Raw genomic sequence first — 25,848 nt, forward strand, 5'->3', positions numbered from 1 at the left:
TGATAATCAGGCTGAAAAGATGAACTACATCAAGTCAGGACCACAGCTGAGGAGAAGAGACAGTTACTCCAATACACAGTCTGAATGTACTGGAGCAATAGCAAATATTTCAAGAGTATGAATGTATTTTATCTGACTAAATGTTTCCAAAACTTTATCTATAAAACTGTCAGCATAAATCACTGTCTGACATTAACAAATGCAACTTTAAATTCAGATCATTATAGCAGTGCACATGTGTAAGGGGCAAATCGTGCCGTCACTATTACAATCTTTTCGGCTGGCAATTAATACAAAATATTGTATTTTCAGTTTTCACCACAATCTCTCATGCATCATATGTACTGTAAATATTCTGACTTATCTCCTAGTGAAAAGCATCTCAGAAAGCATGTATGCCAAAGAAAAATGGTTTCACAAACACTGATCGCATAATAAATGACACTTCAGATATACATGTTTTACAGACATCTATCCACTTACCTATTTTAAGTAAAAAAGCAAAAGATAATGATAATGGAATCAGATTTTTTTTCAATACACACAGATCAGATCATATTTTAAAGTCTCTCCATTAAGTCTCTCCATTAAGTCTTCCTTTTTCTGGAATTCCTTTGTATGGCATAAAGATCTCACAAGATCTCTCATTTTCCTCTATTTTCCCTTTCAAGCTCTCATATGACATGGAATTTCCATTACAAAAATACCCACATGGAATATTCTAATAATGATCCAAAACACTGTAGTTAAACCACTGTGAGCTCTAGTGTTTTGAATCATTATTATACAATGCTTTATCTTTTAAAGTTTTTTTCTGAATGAGTAGGGCAGAGACGGATTCACTCCTGAGGTGATCGATGTTGATACTTTTTTGTAAAAGTGAATGCTCCAGAGCAAGGCAAACCGCCAGTGTCTGGGAGCATAATTTTGTTCTTAGTACTACAAATACCTCAAGTCTAATATGCCACTCTCCCTAAGTGTGCAGAAAAAACTCATTCACATCAGTGTAAGTTCTGCATCACAAAAGATAGCAAAATATTATGGCTGAAATTGGTATTGTGTAACTGAACCAAGAATTTTGTCTTAAATATTATCATCACCATTAAAGTGCCAACACATCATATTACACAGAGTTATTTCCCAGCTTAAGTATAAGGGAAATCCATGGAATCTCTGATATCACTATATGGCAACCTCTGATAATTATTGATTTTTTTATGTTGACTACTATCTACTCCTCTTTCTGCAATCCCAGGCACTGCCAGTAAAGAGAGTGGGAGAGTGAACCTGGAATCAATCCCAAGTGTCGTTCTTGATTGTGCAGAACATTCACTAAACTAATTAATCTTATATAATCTCCACCCCTTTTTCATTAGGGAAAAAGAAGTGAAATCCTGGTTTCATTTAATGTATTTGGAGTTCTGCCATTAACCTCATTGGAGGTAAGATTTCACCTGTGATCTCTATGTCTCCAAATTTTGGGAAAACTCAGACCCAGATCTGGATCAAAATTTTATGGCTCAGGTTCACTTTTATTCTCCACTGTTCATAATCCCCCATTTGTTGCAGATGGCTGAGACTCAGTAGCTAGCAAGATTTAAACGTGCAGAGGTTGGTGCAGTGGTTCTCAAACTTTTTGCTTTCATAACCCCGTTTTCATTGCTTCATGCCACCTCAGAAAGCATGGAGGATGGTATTTTGCTCCACAAAATGCTGTCCTCTGCATAGCGTGACTTCACATGAACCATACATGCGAAGTCACGCCACATGGAGTCTGCCATTTTGTAGAGAAAAAAGGCATCCTCTTCACACAGGATTGCAATCCCATCTGCTGACGATGCTACCCCATCACTGGGGAATTTGGGAATTGCTGGGCTGATGGCAGGACATTCACTCAAATTTTCTATTTCCAGCAGTAGTTGCAGGTTTGTTGGCTGCATGGTGTAGTGCAATGTCCATCTCTTTTCACAGGGTTAAATTAAATAAACAAAATTCTGTATAATTAAATATCTTTTCCAGCTTCTCTATTTGTCGTACATTTTTTCCCTTTCCCTTTTCTTTTTCACCCTTTCATTTAAGTCTTTGTTTCCACATTAGTACCATGTTGGCAGTATATAACTGAGGATAAGGATTTGTTGTTTAAATATTGCTGCAGATCTCAAAATATTGTGACTACACTTTTACAGATGAGTCTAAATTGTACATATAATTGATCCCCTGAAAAGTGCTTAATAGGTGAATTATCATTTTATTTATTATGGCTATTACAGCAAAGCCTAGAAGCTCTTATCAGGATTGGGGCCAATCAGGATTGTGCTAGCCACTGTGCAAACACACAAAGTCTTAGTCCCTGTCCAGATGAGTTTACAATCTAAGATCCTAATTCTCCAATGACTCACTCATGATCTGATGCACTCTGGGCAGTCCAGTTGAAGTCTCTAGAACTACTTGCAGAGCGTAAAGTTAAGCATGTGTAAGTCTTTGCAGGAGCAGGAGCAGGATCTAATTTCAGATAAGATGCAACAGACTATAGACTTGGTCCAAATCCGATTGAAATGAATGGAAATATTTTCATTGACTTCAGTAGGCTTTGGCTCAAGCCATATTGGAGGAGAAAGGGGGAGGGAGGACAAGCGTGAGAACTTTGGAAACTCCAAGTTACATATTGTGGCCATGTTTCTATGTCCAAAACCATCTAATCCAGGTGAAGGGGCAGAGAGCTGCAAAAAGACAACACCCATACACTGAGTTACTCATGGGCATAAAGGATTGCGACCATCCAGGAGCGGCGCCAAGGTTTTTGCCGCCCTAGGCGACAGCGCTCTTCCTCTGAGCATTCAGGGGGCCTGGGGTCTTCAGCAGCGGGGGTCCTTCCGCTCCGCATCTTCGGGGCACTTCGGCGGTGGGTCCCAGAGCAAGTGAAGGACCAGCCGCCGAATTGCTGCCGAAGACCCGGAGAAGGACCCCCCGCTGCTGAATTTCTGCTGAGGGTGGCAAAATGCTGCCCCCCAAATCCTGCCGCCCTAGGCAACCGCCTAGGGTTGCCTACTGGAAGCGCCGGCCCCGCGACCATCCCTTTTTAAATCTGACAGAGAAGCACATATTTCTGAAATACAGTGGTCACTGTCAAAAGGTCAACATTTACACCCCCATACCCGAGATACCACAACTAATATCTATTACGAGTAGGATATTGTGTTGCCTGGATCTCTGACACTGAGCTGTGGTAGCTGTCGGTCAATGGTGACATTTTATAGTGGTGAAAAATGCATAGATATTTTTATTATTTAACATCATGGGGTACCTAAGCAGAGTAAATTATTACAAATTAAAACTAACATATATGAGTAATCAGAGAAAATCTGGGCAGAAATTTTTCATATTTGAAATTAAACAATTTGTTCCCAGCATCATTAAAAATAAGCTCTGTTGCTAATTTTCTTATTGGTTATGAAGGCTACTGTTTGTTTGAACAAAAAGGGGAAAATAAGACATTAGAACTGGACTATATAAGAACCCAAATTTCAAGGATCATGTATATTAATTACTATGGAGGCCTCCTCAGCATGACACTGAGCATACGAACTATTCACTTCCTGGAATTTTTGAAAATCTGATGGTTTCAGCTGGAACCAATCAATTGGGGGCAATGATATTAGTACCAAAATTACTTATTTAAAAATAAATAAATAGCTTAGAATGAATTCAGAGGCATACTAGACTATTTTGACTATTGAACTTCTCAGAAGAAATTTATTTTTGGGATATAATTTTTCTCATCATTGCTCTCACTGCTCATCAGACTAGACCTAACATTGTTTTGTTCTGGGAATGTAATAAGAAGCTTTATTCCATGTGTCTATCCACATGTAATTATCTTTCTGTTATTATGTGACTGTAAACCAATTCTTCCCTTTGTACAACAATTGTATGTTTTAAAAAAATCCCCTTTTTTCCATTCTGCCTGTGGCTCTCTAAAATATAATTATTACAAAACAACACTGACAAAAATGCTACCTACTAAGCAACAAAAATGATGTTATGAAATAGTTGCTAGACAAGATGACACTATATTGTAAATAAATAAATTTTATGTTCAGTCAAAAATATGATTATTTAAATGCAAACACACCTCTCTGATGGTGGGTTTTTTTTTTGCCTAGTTACTTTAAATTGTTCCACCATTAAGATGTTTAGTATAAAAGAGACCTTAAATATAAATGTTACATTTAAATAATGTTACATTGTAATAGATTGGTTAAAAGTTTACTTTTAATAGGATTTCAATTTGTATTTCTTAACTTCTGTGTGTTATTTTTAAATATGGTACTGCCATTTAAAGAACACTTCCAAAATATTAATTAGTAGAAATCATTTGGTGTTAACTATCCAAAATCAATGGACAAATATTAAATATGATAGACCAAAATGTTAATAGTTTAACAAGACTATGCTTTAAATTTATATTACTTATATGTGTTTATGTATATTTGCATTAAGCTAAACCATTTTAAAACCATCCAATAATCTAAGACTTTACATCTCAATTCTTGCAATTACCACCAATGCACCAATATTTAAAATGAAATTATTTGAAGGGAAGAAAAATATCCAGGCAAATACTCATATATCATTTTTTGAAATATTGCAAGTATATAACATTCCTTATGGGGCATTAATTTGCTTTATTTTAGTCATTATTAGTCAGGTAATCAATATTATTATGATTTTATTACAGTTGAAAGTGGTTAGCCATAAGGGTTTTATTGTGTTTTCTGGGGAAAAAAATGTTTTATATGCGCAAGCTGAAGGATAACAACATAAAGGGGCCAAACCCTCAGTTGCACCAGAGCTAAACTTGACACAGCTGTGGGCTTGGGGAGATGGGCAAAGCCTCAGAGATTCTCTAAATGATGCCTCTCTGCAATGGCCCTTTTTACAGCTAAATGATGCCTCTCTGCAATGGCCCTTTTATAGAGCTGGCTATATTGGCTCTAGGCTACCTAACGTTTCCACTATGGTTGGGGAATCGGCAACCTGCCACTGGAGCAGACAGACCTGTGGAAATGGGGAGTAGAGTGATATCTGATTTATATTATTCAATACTAGTCTCCTCTGGTGCACAACTAGGAATAATATGGGCCACATATTAAAACATATTAGAGAAAATACCTCTATTTGTGCATTTGCAACTTGGCACTTCTACATGCAATTTTGAGCACTTTCACTTGTGTGTGCAAATGTTAAAACCCATTTGCACATGCAAACTCAGTACTAATGTTGTTTTGTATATATGCAAGTTATTTGGATACACACAAAAACACAAGCTGAGTTGAGGCTGCACTGACAATTTTGGCTATGTTACTAATAAGTAATACAATAACCATAGACTTATTTTTCCTTAATATTGCATGAATACGGTGTATTGTATTTTACAAATTATCATTGACTTCACTGGGAGTTTTGGATGCTCAACCAATCTGAAAATCAGGCCTCTTCCATTTAGGTATCTAGCTATGGCTTTATATGGCTTACTGTAGATGCCACACTGGAAAATGCGGTCAATGTTTTATAGGTAGGAGGCTATATACAGCATGGCTTGATGGTCCATTGCCCTGCACCTTGTGCTGTTATTTACAACACTGCAGAGAGGGTGTAGAACACTGCTATTCTGATTCGGTAGCATTTTACATGCACTTTACTCTCACGTTGCACCGATGTAAATGAAAAGACAAGGTGCGGGATAACAGAGAACCAAGCCCGATAACATTGGTGTATATTGGGTCTGTCTATCATTCTCTCTAATATATGAAGATATTAACAGACTTATACAGAGAGTGTAGTGTCCTTTTTCAGCACTTACTGAAGTTTCCCACCTAGCTCTCTGTCCATTGTCAAGGCAATGTTGGCTCCAATGCAATGGGAGTACTACATTCAACAGAGCCAGCACTGTATGCACACTTATAAACCTCATCCTGCCAAATTCTGAGCACTTCCCGAGAGATTCTGAAAGCCCAAATGACTGCAATGTTCTTCACCTTACAGCATCAGGCCCATTATGCCTAGTATACTTTAAACAGGACTCCACTATTCATCCTCTCAAACAACGAAAGGCATACTTAGCTCTTGATAGATATGCTACATTATTCCATGTCAATTTTAGGTTTTTAGGCTGTTTTGCACTGTTTGTGTTGCACGGTTGCAATTTGTCCTGATTACATATTAGCTGGTTTAATGGTAACGATTAAACGAATACTCCAGGATTTTACCCAACATGAAAATAAATCTGAGTTTTATGGTGCCTATCTGCTTTGGTGTTATATGAGCCTCACATGAAAAGATAATCACAAAATGAAAAAAGCTTCAATTAAAATTAAATAACAAGATAAAATTCAGATAAAACATTAAAACCAGTTCATTGTTCCCTGCCAATATATTTAAGTATGGACAGAATAAAAATCTTATATACAGGGGCTTATTGGATCTCTATCTGTATTCTGTTTTAAATGGAACAATGATGTGAAGACCTGGAGGGGGAAAATAATCACAATTAAATTAGTTCCTATTAATTTTCTTTTTTTAAGAAAATGCCTTATTTCAGTTCATGATTGACTAAGTGTCCAAGAATACATTCTGCAACCTGATTTTTATGTGCTTTTGATAATACATAAAGAATTATCGTAGAAAAATGAAACTCTGGGCTCAGAACAAACATAATATCCAATTTCATGGAAACCAAATTACAAAAAATAATAAAAGAGAAGACAATCTGAACACATAAAAACTGAAACCAAGGGCAAAAAGTATAAGTTTTGTAAAATGTAACTCAACAGTGTTTTAGGCTGGATTGGCTATTCATTTTATCTTTTAAACAAAAGACGTTCTTTGTTCCTGAATAGATTGTACCCTGACTGCTTCTATCTTCTCAATTTCAACAGGAGGTTGTGAACCAGCAGGTCCAAGGCTTTCTATAAGCCTTGATGAATACTTTTCAGAGTCTATGTATGATTCATGGCAAAAAGCAGTGCAGCTGCTGATTAAACATTTAGGAGAATACTAAAATATTCAATAAACCCAGATCTTTAATCAGTCACAGTAGCATCCCCAACCTTTGGCAAAACTGCAAACTTTGAAACTGACTAAAAGAAGTCCTTCCGAGCCTTGTTGTGGATTTTCAATGATGCTATTAAACTGTACTTAAGATTTTCCCAGCAGCTTGAGGCTTGTGAAAATTGGAGGCCAGAATGCTTGGGAAATGAGAAGTCTGGTGGATATTTTCAGAAAAACAAAACAAAACAGCTACAGAATCGATTGGCACCACAGCAAGATTCAGTTCTTGAGATGCAACACAAACCACCACAAATGCCCCCGCCCCCCGAGGTAATGTTAATATACGTACAAATGCACTCCATGCCATCACGCACATGCTGGTGCTTGCAGCCTGCACAAGTCCACCCTGTGGATTCAGGTTTGCAAGTGCACTGTCCGGTGACAGGGTCACAGGGGATAGGCAGTGAACCGTATGGATCACACTCACATTCTTGGCAGGACCCTCCTGGAGTTCTTGGGTCACCGGAGAAGCCAGGGGAACATCTAGACATTATAAATATGAACACAGATTTGGCCTCTTAAGAATGCATAGTGTATTATATTTATCTTGTCTGCAGTTGGCAAGACTATACCAAGTTGAGCGCTCAAAAGCACAAGTCTTGGGGTTGGTTTTTTTTTTGGCACTTTATGAACAAATATATATTTATGTAAGGGAACAATTTGCATACCACCTGACCAACTAATTATAGGCACAATCCTGTAATCAATATGTGGGTTTCAATCAGGGCAGCAGGGTTGAGCAAAAGTGGTGCCAAGGCCTAATGCTCCCTGAAAGTTTTGCAGACACTCTGAACAGACTGACTTGAAATCTCCCTCCATGATCTACCTTTTATCAAGAGACTTCCAAATTCTACCCAAGAGACCGCCTGGCTGTTGTGTTTAAAAGTGAAATTTGTACTAATAATCTCTTGCTAACTGTGATCAGCTTATTCATACTGTGTTATGCAGCTATTTGTTGTTATGGGTAGAACAACTGCAGTCTCTTTGGTTATTAATAAATCTAATTGTAAATTTCTTCTTTGTGGTCAAGGTCAAGAAGGCTTCTCTAATAGTGAAAAAGGGAATTTTAGGATGACATCAGGACAATTTATATGTATATTACATAATTTTAGATAAACATGTCATTTTCTTTAGATCTTGGAGTACAATGAAAAAGAACATGGAGTAAAAAACGACTAAGCCAATAGAATTTTGGCATTAATAATAATGGGTTTATCCACTGTCAATTTACAATAGAAGTTGAAAAACTACCTGATAAATCCAATTTTTAAACCATACATAGAAGAGGAAATAACTTATCAAAAGAAGCATATTTAGAAGATGCTAAGTTGTTTACTGACATCCATTGAAAGGCATTATGCCTCTTTCTACATTGTCCCCTTTTTAATTCTCTCTCTCTATCTCAGCCCACACAATTACCATACCTTTCACAATACTGGCCTTCATATCCAGGTGGGCAAGCGGTACACCGGTAATCACTGAGACCTTCCGCAACACAAGAAGGACTAAAGCTAAACCAGGGGGAAAAAAAGAATAAAAAGCCATTTCTACTGTACTCCATTGATATGCCATATCACTCTAAGCAGCTATACAAGGCCAGTAATAGAGTCTGCTCTTCAATGTTAATATCAGGATTTTCTTACTCACTATGTACCTACTATGTGCATCTAGTGGAGAGATACTCATCAGTGATAACAATTCTTCTATAAGTCCCTAGCTGTGATTTGAATGGTGTCAAAGGGTGAGCAGTGAAGGGAAAAATTCTGCTGTTTTTCCAGCAACAGTAAATTTTCCCACCTCAGCCACACTTTGCTGATTTCCATGTCCTCTGGTCCTTGTTTTGTAATGTAGCGCCTGGTGGTGTGTATGGGTGCCTCTGCCCTCTGATAGAATCAGAGCTGCTGAAGTGTTACTTCTTCTTCTGATTATTATTTATTATTATTATTACCATAATACCTAGGATTTCTAGTTGTGGACCAGGACACCACTGTGCTAGGTGCTGTACAAACAGAACAAAAAGAGGCTCCGGCCACTGGGAGCTGCGGGTGGCCATGCCTGTGGATGGTCAATGTAGAGAAACTGTCTTGTGGCCCGCCAGTGGATTGCCCTGACAGGCCGCAGGTTGCCCACCACTGATCTAAGTATAAGACAGGGGGACAACAGATAGATGAAGACAGACAAGGGAATTCACTGAAACAATGAGAAAGTATTGGTTAGCATGATAGGCAGTGGTCTCATCACACTTGCTGCTCCTGGGAGAATTCTCTGCCAAAAAAAATTAAAATTCTGCACCAAAAAAAAAAAAAAATTCTGCACACAATATTTTAAAATTCTGCAAAATTGTGCATATTTTATTTGTCAAAATAATGTAATATAATCACACTGGTTTCAATTACTTAGGTAATTTATTTAAACTACAATACAATGGATGGAGAATGGGAGCGAGGAGCACTAGAGGAAATCCCCAAACCCCAAATAGTAATGCAGCTAGGTTTGACCCTTAATTTCTAGTTATTAGTCAAACAATATATGCAGCCATATGCTCAGTGTTACATCATAGGCAACTGAAGAGCAAGTGACGGCTGGGGAATCAAACTCACAATTTATATTGGTTACTGACCATCACCAGAAAGGTCAGTAGCAAACAGTTCATGGAGCATATTTTTTTCAGTCCAAAAATTTAGACGAGTTCTAATCACTAAAGCACCATAAGTATTTATAAGGCCATACTGTCCCTTTATACCACTCTGGCAATGTGAAGGAGCCTTAAAACTTTTACAACTGTTTTATACTCCTGGGGGAATTCACTAAGAACAATGGGAACAACTGACTAAGGAGGCAGGCTGCTACATTCTGCTCTGCCTATGGGGACAGAGCCTGCCCCACACCTACCTCCTCAGAAACACCCCAAAGACCTGCCCCTCCACGCCGAGCATGCCGCAATAGCGAGTAAGAGGGTCAGAATGTCTCTCTCTCACACATATGACTGCCCAGTCCCGCTCCCTTGCCGGCAGTGATTTATGTCTCTACTAGCGGCTTCGGGCACCTGAAACAACCTGCCTGTGCTGCTGGGGAGGGATGGGTGACCACTCTTGCAGCTTCCCTTTGCTTCCCCATCAGAAGTCATTTTTCTGTGGGGAAGCAAAGAAATCTGTGGGTGACATGAATTCTGCACATGTGCAGTGACGCAGAATTCCCCCCAGGAGTAGCCAGCAGCCTAACTATTGTCAAGTTTTTAGCAGGCATCATGGCAAAGGAAAGTTTGAAGGAGGGTTTTGAAGTTCTATAAGGAGGTAGCTTTGAGACTATTTACAGGGAATGCCTCCCAAGCATGAGTGGCAGCAAGGGAGAAAGCACAAAGGTGCTTGTTTGAAAATTTAACTAGCGGGTGATGGAAGCTGACGTCATGAGCTGATTTGGAAGTGGGAGTTGACATCTTGATAATGAGTGAGAGATGATAGGCAGCATGTGGACAGACCATGTAGGGCCTTAAGAGTGAAGATGAGTAGTTTGTGTTTGGTGTGACAGAGAAAAGGAGCCAGTGGAGGGATGCAAAGAAAAGGGTTGACATGGTCAAAGTGAATGGCTAGGAAAACTATCTTTGCAGGAACATTTTTGAATATATATAAGCAGGACAAAACTGTGTTTGTCAGAGAAAAGGATGTTGCAGTAATCAAGACATGAGATGAACAAGAGTTTTAGTTGTGTGCATGGATAGGAAAGGTCATTATCTTAGGGCTTGTCTTCATGGGTTATTGATGCCAGGTTTTGGTCTAAGAGGCAGGCAGAATGGTGGTGCTGGGAGAAGGCCTTCGGAGGTGAGGGGTAGATTATGAGCTCTGTTTTAACCATGTTGAGTTTGAGCTGATAGCTAGACATCCACAAGGAGATGTTAGAGAGAGGCTGAGATTTCAGTTTAGACAGAAGGAGACAGGTCTGGAGAAGAGCGGTAGGTCAGTGAGTCATCAGCAGAGAGGTGACAGCTGATTTTTTGTTTGTGGATGAGATTGACCAGAGGTCTGATGTAGAGGGAGAAGAGAAGGGGACCAAGGACAGAGCAGGATTAGGCAGAACCTCTTGAAGACACTCTGAAGGAGCGATCAGAGAGGGAGGAGAAAAATCAGGATAGGATAGGGTAACAGAAGCCAAGGGAGGATATGATTTCAAGACGAGCATGGTTGATGATGTCAAAGATGGCTAACAGACCAAGGAGCATGGGGATGGAATACTGGTTTTGAGCTTTGACTAGGAAGAGGTCATTAAAGACTTTGGAAAGATCATTTGTGATGATCACACATTCTTGCCCTAATACTACCCTAATGAAAGAATAATTTCTTTTAGCTCAAGCAGTGAATGTGTGTATTTTAGATGCAGAATATAACGAGTTCTGTTCGCTATGGCATATGCGTATGGTAAATTGGTGATTGTAGTGTGTACCTGTGAAATGTGTACAGTAGCATACTACTGGAATATTAGTAAGTCAGGATCCTGTACTCACAGTTTAAAAAAAAAAAGGAGGGGGGGGGCGCTAAGCTAAACATTAAAATGGTGCAGTGCTACAAAATGTATCCAAGTATTTGTGCAGGGAATGCCAAACCAGATTAATGCTGAAAAAGCACTGAGGTGGTGGTGACCCAGAACTCCCCCCTTTGGTATACTGCAGTCAGCATCCTATAATGCATTAAATCAATAGTGCTTGAATGAGTAATAAAAATTACACCTTTGCATAAAATGTAAATAAATTGATCTACTACTCACAAACTCATTATCCAACACATTTTCAACTGCGTAAAAATAGATCCACATACCCATAAGCAACTTACTCCCTCCAGTTTTTCAGCTCATCATATTTGAAGCTGAATGCTGATTGTGCAGAAAAACAAAAACATCTTTAAAAACTTAAAGCCTTAAACTTAGTTGTGTTCTTGTAAAACTTTAAAAATAAAAATAATTGAATTCTATTTCTTCAAAAAATGTTATCGTGTCAATCTGTGTCATCCAATTACCAGCTCATGTGTATTTCACCTATGTGTCTGTAGTTTTATTATTACGGGGCTACAACAGAGTGGCTGAATCTGATTCCCCCCCCCCCGCTAATATTATCTCAAAGAGCTTGTAGTGAGAAAGTGGAACAAATATAATCAGGCTGGCAGTTATCAAATCTAAGGTTGAACTAATCAATACAAAAAAACGTTTTCTGTTATAAATAAGGCAGGTGGACCATGTCCCAGGGGTTAAAGCTCTGCACTGCTACAGAAGAAACCTGGATTCAAGTCACATTCAAGTCTTTCATTGGCTGGGCTGATAAGACTTGGAAGAGCTATGGAGGTTGCACAGCAATTTCCTGAGGAAAAGGGAATACCTTGAATCATCCTTAAATAATTGCTTTGGTTGATCTAGATTCAGCACTTATGAACTCTGAAAGAATTCTTGATGCCGTTTGCTTCACATGAAAGATCAATGAAATCTTGGGTATTGAGGATGGAAATAGGAGCCGTTCCTACCCCGAAAACCAAAACCGTCCCCAAAATTATAAAATGATGAAGACAGAAGATGACATCTCAAAGGGGAAGTGTACTGACCAAAGTACTTATTAGCACATCCTAAAGGTCAATCAGTGAGAAAGAACACAGAACGTGGCTTTGGAGAAAGCTGTATGCCCTCAGCCTTTCAAAAGAAAATTCATGTGCCATAAACCTCTTATAGAGGCAACAAAGAATGACTCCTGATGGCACCTAGGGCTTCCCACCACAATAACAAACAAATCTCAAGTATCATTTGTGGGAAACAAGGAAAGAGGGAGGTGGGAAGGTTCATTAGCATAAGGCAACCAATAAAGTGGATACTGCAATAACTGCATTGCGATTAAACTATTCTATCCTTCACAAATTGCCTAAAACCCGTGTAACATTAAATAAGGAATCAATAAATTGCACAGCAGAAGGAGAAAGGCACTGAAATACATTTATACCAACACAATATATGAGCAAAAGACTATTTACAACTCCCTCGTGGCTACATTGTACTTGAGCTCTGCTCTAGCTTCACTTATGAGAAATCTTTTGTAACACACATTCATTAGCTGTGGAGCATTGCAGTTTCCACCCATTATTAATTTATTCATCACTAATTAGCAAGGGAGCAGTCCCTGACTCTTTCAGCAAGATCAATTAGTGAAAATGGATTGGACATCTTTTAGCGTGCACTTATACGGTGTACAGCTGACTGAGGATACTGAGTGAGACCAAGACAATGTTATTATTGGCTGGAAGAGGCAGCTTAATGCCACAGGCTTACTTGTTGCTGGGAATGGTCAGAGGACACGCACAAGGATGGCAGTCCTCTGGAGATCCTCGGACGTTCCCATAGAATCCAACTGCGCACCTCTCACAATGATCGCCAGCAGTGTTGTGCCTGCAGTTCTGTGAGGAGGGAGGGAGAAAGAAAGCGGACTGTATTTTGTTCCCAGCCCAAGGGAGTCAAACAAGGGATCTTTTTCCTGGAATGAGTTCTACATTACTGTCTCTGATGCAGTTCTCACTGGAGCTGCCTTGTTTGAGACTCTCCAGAAGACATGCTGTGGGTGTTACATATGGGTTTACATGGAGGAGGAATGGAGGCCTGCAACTAGCCACATGTATTCCTGCAGTTCCCCATCCTGTTCATCTATCTTTCCCTTTCTTTCTCTGCTCCAGCTGTCAAAGTAGGAGAAACAATTAACACTCCATCTTAATGTGTCACCAATGCAGGCATGTTATTGTCTATCAGAATAGCATGTTGTTTATTGTGAAACAAACAGTGAGTGCATATTGGGCTTACAGGTGTAATGGGGCAATCACCTCTGGAGTGCCTCCAAGTGGCAAAGTGCAGTATCACAGCACCCTTGGTGCCTCCTGCATGCTGCTGGCTGACCTTGATGGGTCTTCAGTGGTTTGGCCCTGTGGCCCACTCACAAAATTCAAATGAACCCCTTCTGTTCAGGCTCCCAAATAAGGCCTGTCCCCTGCTTGGGGTTTATGCCCCTTTACCTGTGGCTGGCAAGGAAAGCTGGACCTCCCCACTACTCTGGATTCCAACCCAGAAACCCTATAAACAGCAGGTGCATACTTCTTACTCCAGTCCATTGCTGCTATTTCCCTAGGCACTTCGACCCAGCCCCTTTTATCTCCATTCCCCAGGTTCTCTTGTATCTCCAACCCAGAGAGGAGCACCCTTCTTCAACAGGTTTCCTGCTTCAACAAGCAGTAGTTTGGAGGAGAAAAAATATGTTAATGACTGGAATCCCTAATTCAGGAAGGTCATTCTGGGAAAACTCTGAAAATAGGTTCATTTTTTTGGTCCGGAAACCTTGACAGTGTCCTCTTTTTAAAGCACGAGATTAAAATATGTCCTCCAGATTTTCGATTTTGGCACACAGCAGATTAATTTTAGAAGAACACAGTGCACTAGGTTAGGAAGAGCCTACAATTTATACCTGACATATAGAGGTTTCAGGGTCACACATATTACTATGTCCATGGCATTGACATGCAGTACAGGTGCCCAGGGTTGGGCCAGGTCTCCTGCCAGATGATCTAGAAGGCAGTCTATAAAATCCCGGAGAACAGGCCTACAAGAAGGAAAACAGATCATCACATAATGGACGGATACTGGGAGTACGGCAAGCTCATCTTCACCATCAGCAGCTTTTACAAGTTGCCGGGCCTCCAGCTGTGTTAAAAACAATATACAGTACTTTACAAATAGCAGAACCGACAAAAATTGGAAACATTATTGCAAAATCCCTGGAACACTGCCCTGACACCAGTCTTTTCATACTACAGCTAGAGAGACCTTTCATTCACATGCAAAATACCCAGTCTTTCTCACTGTGCATCAAGCATCCTTCCCTTCATTTCTTAAGAGGTTTATTTTCAAAATAAAATTGTTGCATGGGCTATAAGGAGCAAGCAGGAGGATTCGGTTTCCCTTTTCCTTGGTGGGTTTTTCAGATTTGACAAGCTAAATCTGCTTGATGGAAAACAAGCAAATGTCCAATGATACTCATCAAAAAATTTCTTCATGACTGTATTATTTATATCTGTATAATTTAAATATTATAAAAGTAAAGAATTAAAAATAATAAAAGCTCTAATAAAATTTATTCTTGATCTGTTTTTTTCCACTTGGTAATAAAATTCTGAGAGCCCACCAAAGATTGTTAGCAAAGCTGACGTGCAAAATCAAACCTTCCATCTTCATTTCAAGATCCAACCCTTCATCTACATTATTATGTAAGTATATCAATGTGGATCTGCAAAAGCACACAGCAATGACAGTATAAAAAAATATAACCAAAGCAGGATTGTTTTGGAGCTTCATCCCATTAGGAGAAAGTGTACATAGATAAGAGAAACTCTACAACCTCAACCCCCAGAAACCCACCCCAAGGATCTTCTACATGCCTCTCAAGATAAACAAACAAAGGAACTGCTGCAGACCCTTATATCAGGCAACAGCACTGTTATTGAAAGAATACTGGGTCTCAGAAACAATCCTCAAACCACTCACCACCTAAAGGGCCAGTTTCCTCCAGGAAACAACCAACTTCCTCCAGAAACTCCGCAACATTAACAACCTCCCTCAGAACACCATCCTTGCCACCATGGATGTCATCTCCCTGAACACCAACATCCCTCACCATGACAGCATTGCTGCCTGTCTCAAATATCTACAAGACAATAGACAAAGCTCAGAAATCCACTCCAAACACATTTGCCAAACTCATGCATTTCTTCCTCACCCAAAACAACTTTACATTTAACAATAACACTAACACAAACCGTGGGAACAACCAGGGGTTCCAGGATCACTTCCCAGTATGCCAACCTCTCCTTGGGCCACCTCGAGGAAGAATTTCTGGACAAATGCACCACACATCCATCAATGATATTTTCATCCTCTGGACAGACAACCCAAACTCCCTCATAAATTTTCACCACAACTTCAACGACCACCTCCCATCCATCAAACTCTCTTTAGAACATCTCCACACCAGTATCAAGTTCCTGGATACCTCAATCAGCTTTAACAATGGAATACTACAGACCACTATATACAAGAAATTCACAGATCACCACATCTACCTATACAGATCCAGTAACCACCCTAGACACTCTAAGAAATCTGTTATCTACAGCCAGGCACTGAGATACCACAGAATATGCTCTGAAGAGAAAGTCCAGTATACATACCTAAACATACTTAAAGCAGCCTTCATCAAACAAGGACACACCACCAGAGAAGTAGATCTCATCATAGAATGAGGTACCCAAATATCTCCAAAGAATCTGCTTCAGTACAGAAAACAAACCTCACTGACTGCACACTCCTAGTTATCACCTGTCACCCCACATCAAAACACATACAGGGTATCTGTTACGCTAGCAGATGCAGATGCCAGCTCATGACCTCTAAGTCTCACTGAAGACTGACAAAAGAATGGCTGGAAACCAGTGTGGCTCACCTGTATGTTAGTGCTGTTAAAATAGGAATTAGATTTATAGCTCTATATTTGGTGTTTGGACTTTATGAAACGCTTGTGAGTTGCTGGATGTATTAATCTTTGATTTGGGTGTTATGACAAAAGCCCAATTTCCAAAACTCAAAATACTTAATGAAATGGAACTTCCATCCTCTACACAGCTCTACTTTTGGGTGTTTGACTTTGAAACGTTAACAGTGTTCTTTTAATGAAGTTTTTTGGGGTGTAATAATAAATAACTTGTCTGGTGAAAAATTTCAAAGAAATCACTATCTGTTTGTGGACAATTCATGGGCTGAAAATTACATGAAATTCACCAAATAACTACTGTGCATATTTGTTAGTCTATAGTTTGTTCATGACTCATGGTGAATATTTAATATTCAAAATTCAAGCTGTTTTTATTGAACCCAGAGGCTACCTGTTTCTATTCCCTGACTGGATGAATGCATCACTTAGATTAATTTTTTCAATATGAATCTGCACAGGTATAAATTCAAAAGTCACTACGGGGAAAGGTATTGTAATATCCACTTAAAAATCTTGGTTTTGGGGGAACACTCCTGCCTGCAAATGCTTTTGATAGAATATTTTTTCAATACAAGCAAAAGGGATGTGAATTCAGTTAAAAGGAATTTGTTTTAAAACATTCAAAATTCACTGCCAATTTTTGGCTGCATCCTCCCAGCTGCAGTGATAAATAAGAATGTGTGATACTCTGTCAGTTCATGGCTGTTTTGCCAAGTACTTAACTTCAAATTCACTGCAGAGAACTGGCCAAGAAAATACCAAGCCAGTGGCAGTATTTGAGCATTTTAAGAAATAGTCATGAAGTGATATTTGTAAGCTAGCCTCCAGAAGAGAGTGATAGCACAACACCCAAGGTATTGCTAATACAGTACAATCTCAGAGTTACGGACCTTGGGAAAGGAGGCTGAACATAACTCTGAAATGGTCTGTAACTCTGAACAAGACGTAATGGACATCAGCTACAATGGGGCTGGGGCTGCAGCCACAGGGTGGGTGGGTGGGGGTGTGTGTGTGTGAGAGAGAGAGAGAGAGAGCGCTCTGGGTGGGAGGGTAATGAGCTTCTGACCCTTGAAGGCCAGGACTGGGGGTAGGGGCGCTGAGGGCTTCTGCCTCATGGGAGCACCAGGGCTCAGGGCTTTAGACCTGAGGGAAGCACTGGGGTTCAGGGCTTCAGCCCTGAGGCTCCGTTCCCAGTTTCAGCCTCGCAGTGGGCACGGGCTCAGGGTTTCAGTCCTGCAGCTCCATTCCTGGCTTCTGCTCTGCAGCAGGCACTGGGGCTCGGGGCTCCCCAGAGCTCCACTCCCAGTTTCGGCCGGGGGTGGGGGACAGGGCTCGGGGCCTTAGCTATGGGGGAACTGCTGGGACTGAAACTGGCACTCTCCTTGTAGCTAAAGCCATGAGCCCCAGCGCCCCCCATGGGGCTTAAGCAAGGAATTGAGCTGCGGGGCTGAAGCCCCAAGTCCCAGGGCTCCCCATGGTCTAAAGCCCTGAGCCCTGGTGCTCCCAAGGGTCAGAACCTGAGGCCCCCATCCCCACCTGAAGCCCTGGCCCCAGGGGTGGCTCTAACTTTTTTGCTGCCCCAAGCCCGGCAGTCAGACTGCCTTCGGTGGCATGCCTGCAGGAGGTCCGCTGGTCCTGCAGCTTCGGCGTACCTGCTGCCGAATTACCGCCGAAGCCCCGGGACCGGCAGACCTTCCGCAGGCATGCTGCCCTCGGAGCGAATGGCAGGCCACCCCCCTGCGGCTTGCCACCCCAGGCACGCGTTGGTGTGCTGGTGCCTGGAGCCGCCGCTGCTTGCCCCCCACCCCGCAGCTGCAGCCGTAACCGCCCGTGGCCGAAGCCCTAAACCCCAGAGCTAAAGCCCGAGGTAGTACAGTATTTGTTCGGGTTTTTTTGGTCTCCCCTGCTGCCTGACTGATTGCTTTCGGTTCCACATGGTATCTGGTTGACCGATAAGTCCATGACTCTGGTGTTCATAGCCTTGAGGTTCTACTGTATACACCTAACCTCTTTCAACAAGTTTCAATGACTTCCACTGCTCACACAATTCAGGCGCTGAGGCTTTGATCCAGCAAAGTTTAATGTGCTTAACTTTAAGCACATGAATAATTCCAAATGATTTCAATGGGACTACTCATCTGCTTAAAGTTAAATAAGTGCTTAAAGACTTTGAAGGATGGGGACCTGGGAGAGAAGGAACAGAGGGAATAAAATCAAGGGAGAGTGGGTGGCTTAGTTAAGCATAGTTATTATTTGAAACTCTTCTCATACCATTACTGCTGAAAGATGAATACAGAGTAAAGACATTTAATGAAGGTTAACCAAACACTGTACCTCACATGACAAGCCAGAATAGCCCAGTGGGCAGTCACATTTCTCAATCAAGTGAGCACGAGGACTCATTCCAGACACATTGCCTTCTTCAGCAACTTCCATCGATATCTCAGAAATTCTGGAAAACACAAACCAGCAAGCAAAGCTTATCAACTCCATAAAGCATTGTTTCAATGCAGGTTCAAAGTCAGCCATTACAGGAGAAAAAAGCTTCATTTGGCTGTCTTGAACCCTCTTGGCCTCATCAACATGAGACAAAAAATGCTCTATTTTTGCCTATGTATGAAGGAAACTTCAAACCCAACATACCTTCAATCTGATTTTCCATTTCTACCCTGCAGTTTAACTAACTCGTCTACTCTTCTTACTTCCATCTCCTCTTTTCTATTTGCAGCCAAAATACTGACAAAAGCCCATATCTGACTCCTCATTTGAACAGATCAGTAAGAAATTGATGTCTCACACTAAACCTGGATCCAGTTCACAATTCCCAGGAGTGCAACAATAACTTTATTCACTAAATATGCTTCTAATGAGGCATTTTAAAAAAATAAAATGTATCCCCAGCAACTAAAGCAAGCTAACAAGCTATAGAACAGACTTCAAAGACATTGGACAGTTAATTGCCTTTTAGCAGCAATTTTAAGACCTTAGCCAGAATTCATTTTTTTTCTCAGAATCACAAGGATAAATAAACAAAATATTTAAAACAAAGAAATACATAGAAGTTGGTTAATGTCATTTCATGTTGGGACTGCCAACTCTTTCCCTCCCCAAATGTCCACTTGATTATATTAATATCTTATACCCTCATCTCCCAACTATCCTCCCCACATACACTGAACAGACAAAATGATTCTAAAGGGCATCAAATGAAGCATGGACAATGACAGCAAAAGACATTTCTAAAGCATTCGTTTATCCCAGGGGATTGTAAAATCATTGCTTTGCCGAAAGGAGGTATTTTAGCCCTCTCATTCTTTTTTGTTTAAATGAATACTAAACTTTGTTGTTCTTTAATAAGTAAAAAATATAGGGCAAGCCATGTAAATTTTAAAGTTTCCCAAAATAATTCCAAATCTAAGCAAGGAGAGGAAATTTCTCTCTCTTCTATCAGTGAATATGAATACTTTAATAAGAGTTAAATCAAAATAAAGAAGCTAATCCAGCCAGAATTTTTTTATTAAATATCTGCGTGTCGGCGTTAGTACAAAGAAACTTATGGAAATAATTAGCTCCTGTTCATACTCCCAAATGACCCAACTCACAGATTTCTCCCATCCCCATACCCCCAATTATACTGATCTGTTTGTCTAGGCACATCTATTGCACCTGTCATCTTGGTATATAGGCACCAACATCAGGACGACCATAAGCAAATCTAGGGTAAAATCCTGACCCATTCAAATCAATGTGAGTTTTGCGATTGACTTCAATGGGATCCGGAGTTCACCACTAATATCTTGAGTCAATGCAATGTCCCAAGTGACAGCAGCACACTCCAGCCCATATACCTTGAGAAGGAGGGTCACCTGGAATAGAGAATTAGAACAAAGAGGAGACAAAAACAATGAACTGCCAAATAAATGCGGTCCAAAATTATTGTTTTTGTATAGAGTGTCAACACAAGCTTGAATGGAACTCCCTGTACATTTAATATAAAAACAGAGTGGAATCTGCTTCCCCATCATCTTCAAGATACAGGATATGCCTACACTGAAATCTATGGTATGATGTAAGCACAGCAAAAAATAGCTGTGTACATGAAGAGATGGGCTTTAGCATGGGCTACCAATGCAAGTATGAATCCAAGGTCCCTGCACTGAAGCCCTTAGACTGCAGTGTAGTCGTAAACCAGAGGCAATGTTCTGTGTACGGCACAAACTATATACTGTCCCAGAGCTGAATTTACATAACAATATACTTTGGAACCACAAAGCTACTTGTTGTCTGGGTAAAAGCGTTACTTAAGGTAGGTTAGGTTTAGTTGCTTCCTGAAGCATGTCTAATGAAAACCAGTCTAACCACTGCTACCTGATCAGCATCTAGTATTCTGAAACAATTAACAGTAAAATTGAAAGCATACTTCCAATCCAAACTAATTTATTATCAAAATCCAATTGCCTGAAAAGCAAAGCAAAATCTAATTTGAATCTATGAAAGAAATATTTCAATTTTGAGTGGTAAATGTGAAAAAGGAGAACAACAAAATGAACACAGTAGGAGAAAAATGTTTGCCTTTGGATTTTTAGTAGAAACCTCTAAATAACTCTCCTTAATAGCATAGCTTTCTTGCAAAAACAAATGATAAATTATATGGCTAATACTGGGCTAACATTGGAATTAAGCTATTTTACACTTAGGTCTGGTTCGAATTTTCATTGACAGTGTTTTTCTACAGTATATCAGTCATCTGCAGCTCTGCTTTTTCAAACATTTGAGTTGAAAGAATTTTCATGTTACAATTAAAGAACTATTAACTCCTCACTGTACACTTTGAAAAAAATTGACAGTAGTCCTTTATAATAATTTTTTCTATAATTCTCTTCCCTCTAATGGCAACTGGAGGAGAAGAGAAGCTTTGCTTGTTAAGAGTTAGGCTCCAATTCAGGAAAGCATCCAGGACACAACTAAAGCACATGCTTAACTTTAAGTCACTGGACTTAAGTACATGTTCCAAGGTAAGCATGTGCTTAAGGGCTGTTCTGAATAGGGATGGACTTACATCTGTGGTTTAACTCCTCTTCTGAATCAAAGTCTGTAGTTCTTAGGCTAATCTCCCATTGACTTCTAAGGAATTTTTGGGTTTGATTCTACTGTTCTTATTCAAACAAAATTTCCTCTGAAATCAACAGGCATTTTGCTTGCGTATAGATTGCAGGGGTTTGCCTGCTAATTCTCCACCTAATGTCTCAAATATCATGGTGATAAGCATTATATAAATGCCTAGACAGATATCATAAAACTTTATGACAATCATCTCTACATCAATTGTGATATCATATACAGGTGGAGAGGTACCAGAAGGGGGACAGATTAACTCTTTAGCAAGTCCTGCTGCTATATAAAAGGCTATACTCTGTAATGTGACTCTGTAAAATCGCACCTTGGTTTTGCAACTGCTATCCCTGCAAACACACCCTGAAATTGGAAAGTCAATCTCTCGTCTCCTGATTTACACATCATCACTGGTAGCCCTGATCCAATCGAGGTGCATTATGCTTTGGTGTAGCTAGCTTTGAATAAGGTGTCCATCTCTGTACACCTCAGCATAAAGATTCTGAAAATGGTTATCATATAGCAATTTTTCTTATGATACATGAGCCAGGATAGAGTTCACCTCATTCTCCACATCCGAGCTGGGCTCTGTAGTGCTAACAGTGATTGATATAAGTAGATGGAATATTTTTCTGGAGCAAAGAGAATGCTTTTCAAAGTTTCCCATGAGGAATCATAATTGCTTTCCCACTCCTCTAAACTGAAGTTTCCCGGTGCACATCACACAATATTGTAAACTGAACATGCCAAAAATAGACAATCTGAAATGACTGTGACACCCGCAGCTGCAAGGGACATCCAAGTTTGGAGAATGGTTGGTTAGTTCCTTATTAATTATTATTTTTGTAAGTAATTTTAAATAAATAACAACCATCTGCTTCTATCATTTTTAGGGCACAGCTACTAGTCTTCCATGTCTCTGTTACACAAATATTGCAAAGTTACACATCTTTTTAATTCTACCACCATAGTAGTACCTTCTCGAAATTCTATATCTAGATAGAGATATTTGTAGCCTATTACTTTTATCTGCCTCTACTATATTGGCATAAGTGTCATTTTAAGTGGGCACTATTTGAATCACTAATCATTAATTCACTACTGATTGCCAAGAGACAAATATTTCACAGGCCAAAATTCATATTTATATAATAGCACAATATTTGCATAACATTCAAATCTGTTTACAAAATATATTTTTGTTTTTTTTCTTGGCTTTGGGATACTGAGAATACCAGTCTCATTTGGCTACAATAATTATGGTTTTCTCTTAATACAATGCCTTTCTCCGACTTCTCCAGCTTTACTAGACACCCTACTCTTTTTTTACGTCCCACTGATTTTGTGCCTGGATTAAAAATTCAGTTTGAAGTCTCGAGTGAATTAGCTGGGATGACTGCAGTATTTCAGACTATTGCATAAAATTGTTACCTGCTTTGTCTCATGATGCTGCCATAAGAAGCCTTAATAAGAATGTAATGAATGTTGTACAACACATTCATGAAGTCATCACGTGTCACAGTACTACTGACTCTTGGGTCATCACCATGGTATCTCCATTCATGCTGAAGGAAACAGTAAGACAAAAGCCAGCCAGTTAACGGTATCAACAGAACCAAGGGTTAACATTCTGAAACAGAACAGACTAAAACATTACCTCTGTCATCTCTATCTCATGTCTTGTCAGCTGGCCAATCAAAGGGGCAGCCATATGCCGGATGATAGTTCTAGTACGTGTGGGTGGCCCACCTCTGATGATGACCTGGGGATTATAGGTAGCAAAACCCGTCTCCTCGCGTGCTTCAAAGTAGATAGCATACTTCAGTTTCCCTCCATAAGCAGTCAGCTAACAAAGCAAACAGAGATACCAGTTACAGTTAGCTACAAATATATCTCTATGCATACATGATGGATATGTAAGTATTACAAATGGATGTATAGATACATGAGTGTGTGTGTACAGAGGCATGTGCTACTTGGAATATAGGGAGATCAATGATTGTGCACAGACATACATGAAGGTAATCTGCTTCTGCAGAACTGTAAAAACAAATGTCCCTCTTTGTGAGAGTCTGTGGGAATATCAACATTCCCATGAGCCCATGGGAACTTCAAAAGTGCAACACACAATAGAGCCACAGAGGTGCAAAAGGCCCAAAGAGAATGCTGTTTCAAACATTTTCAACAAACTGTGTCTACACAAGACATACAAAGCTTGTGAGGCATTTCTGTCAGATTGGGAGAGGCAGGGAGTCACAGAGTGAAATATTAACTTAATACAATCCCTACACTTTTTTTTAAAATAGTAGTTTTGTGAAAAGCTCCATCTTGTGCAAATAAATAAAATCACAAGCTAAAATCTGGAATTCCCGACAGATCTGTTGGCTATCACTGCCTGCGCTGGACAATAAAATTCCCATTAGTAGCATATTTCTTATATATTTGTATGATTAAATATCTAGTTTAAGATAGTATTGATGTTACAGGATTCCAAGTTTTGATGACAATTAATAGAATTTCCTATTATTTTTGTAACAATTTTGCCATGACAAATGGTAATGACAAAAATATTTATTCTTTGCAAGCACCTTCCAGTTTGCTGTGATTTTCCCAATAGAGGAATCAGAAGCATTTCTAAAATGTCATTTTTTGTCAGAATTCAAAGGAATCATCTTTACCTTCCGTCCTTCAAACTGCTCCGGAAGTTTCCAGTAAATAGGTTCTGATTGGAGATCTTGCATCACCAGTTCAATGTTAGCTACTATCTCTGGATGCTGGAATACAACTCCTCTGGTAGTACTGTCCTGAAGGTTTTCATCTACCAGTGGCAGAACCATCTGTTCTGGCTTCAAGGTCAGCTGCACATATTAAAGGGATTAAAAAGAAAAATCAAACAGTTTATTTTTTCAAGCTTTTTTCATGTAGGCAAAGTCTTGTTATTCATTTAATTTTTATTCTCTTAAAAACTGGTTCTACTTACTTTCACACTAGTCATGTGAGTAGTCCCACTAAATAGAACTATTTGAGTAAATGTTGCACACTGTAAGAGTTCCACCATCTAGCCCTTTGCATTCAGTGCTCATGAAAGTGAGGAAAAAGCAGCACTGGCTAGAGCCAAATACAGTGTGATATGAGCACGTCTGCAAGCTCTTCACAGACCTCTGCCAATGTAGCTTGTTCATAAGACTTGGATATGTCTGTTATTTCAATCCTGGACCACACCTCTGTTCAGAGTCTAAGAATCTTATATTAAGATGAAACTCACCTCTTATTTTCACTTAAGATCTAGACCTACAGGGTAGACAGGCGAAATATAGGCATTTTTGTTACACTTATAGTCACCGGGCAGCCAATGTGAGAATAACTATTTACTGTTAGAAGCTCTAAGGCTGTCCTGAGCATGCTCCAGTGGGTTGGAGGGTTGTGAGGATTTTTTTTCTAAGATGGAGACTGATTAGTTGTCTGTGTGGTCCTGTACCACAATAAAATATTTTCTTTTTCAGTTCTAATCTGTTTTGGGTCTCATATACTACATTGGCAATGAGGATAAACTGTGCAAGTGACAACCTTTTTTTGGCTTTCCATATGGCTGTATGTGGGGAAAATGAAAGAGTATGATGCAGAATGGGAGAACTGGATTCAGTACTCAGAGACTCTCGCAGTACTTCATTGCAAATGGTAAAGAGGATGATCACATGAAACAAGCCATGTTATTGAGAGTTTTTGGAGCAAAAACATACAGTTTAATTAGAAGTTTGGTGGCACTGGAAAAGGCCAGTGCCAAATCCTTTGATGAGCTGGTTAAAGTAGTCTTGCACCATTAGATCCCCATGCCATCAGAAATTGTGCAGCATTTTGAATTTAACAGTTTCTCCCGCCAACCTGGAATGTGGTCCATAGTAGTTTTTGTAGAAGAACTGCATAATTGATCAGAGCATTGTGGTTTTAGAGATACAGTAAATGCCATGCTGTGGGATAGACTTATCTGTGGTTCAGTGACGAAAGAGTTCAAAGATGTTTGTTGGCAGAGTCCACCTTAGTTTTGACAAAGCTCTGGAAATAGTGTAAGGTAT

The 25,848-nt window shown here is 39.8% G+C and overlaps 1 protein-coding gene across 1 annotated transcript in view; it reads right to left on the reverse strand.

Annotated features, from left to right (window-relative positions):
* Positions 1-25,848, reverse strand: part of LAMA2 (laminin subunit alpha 2) — a 450,699-nt gene that overhangs the window by 122,218 nt on the left and 302,633 nt on the right. The window contains exons 25-32 of the mRNA XM_034766884.1: positions 24,454-24,633; positions 23,433-23,621; positions 23,207-23,340; positions 18,998-19,115; positions 14,585-14,719; positions 13,408-13,532; positions 8,535-8,621; positions 7,400-7,593 (exon numbers count right to left, since the gene is read on the reverse strand). Coding sequence (XP_034622775.1) covers positions 7,400-7,593; positions 8,535-8,621; positions 13,408-13,532; positions 14,585-14,719; positions 18,998-19,115; positions 23,207-23,340; positions 23,433-23,621; positions 24,454-24,633 — 1,162 coding nt within the window. The remainder of the gene's footprint in view (positions 1-7,399; positions 7,594-8,534; positions 8,622-13,407; positions 13,533-14,584; positions 14,720-18,997; positions 19,116-23,206; positions 23,341-23,432; positions 23,622-24,453; positions 24,634-25,848) is intronic.

The sequence above is a fragment of the Trachemys scripta genome, chromosome 3, assembly GCF_013100865.1.
Source record: "Trachemys scripta elegans isolate TJP31775 chromosome 3, CAS_Tse_1.0, whole genome shotgun sequence".
Classification (NCBI taxonomy): Eukaryota; Metazoa; Chordata; order Testudines; family Emydidae; genus Trachemys; species Trachemys scripta.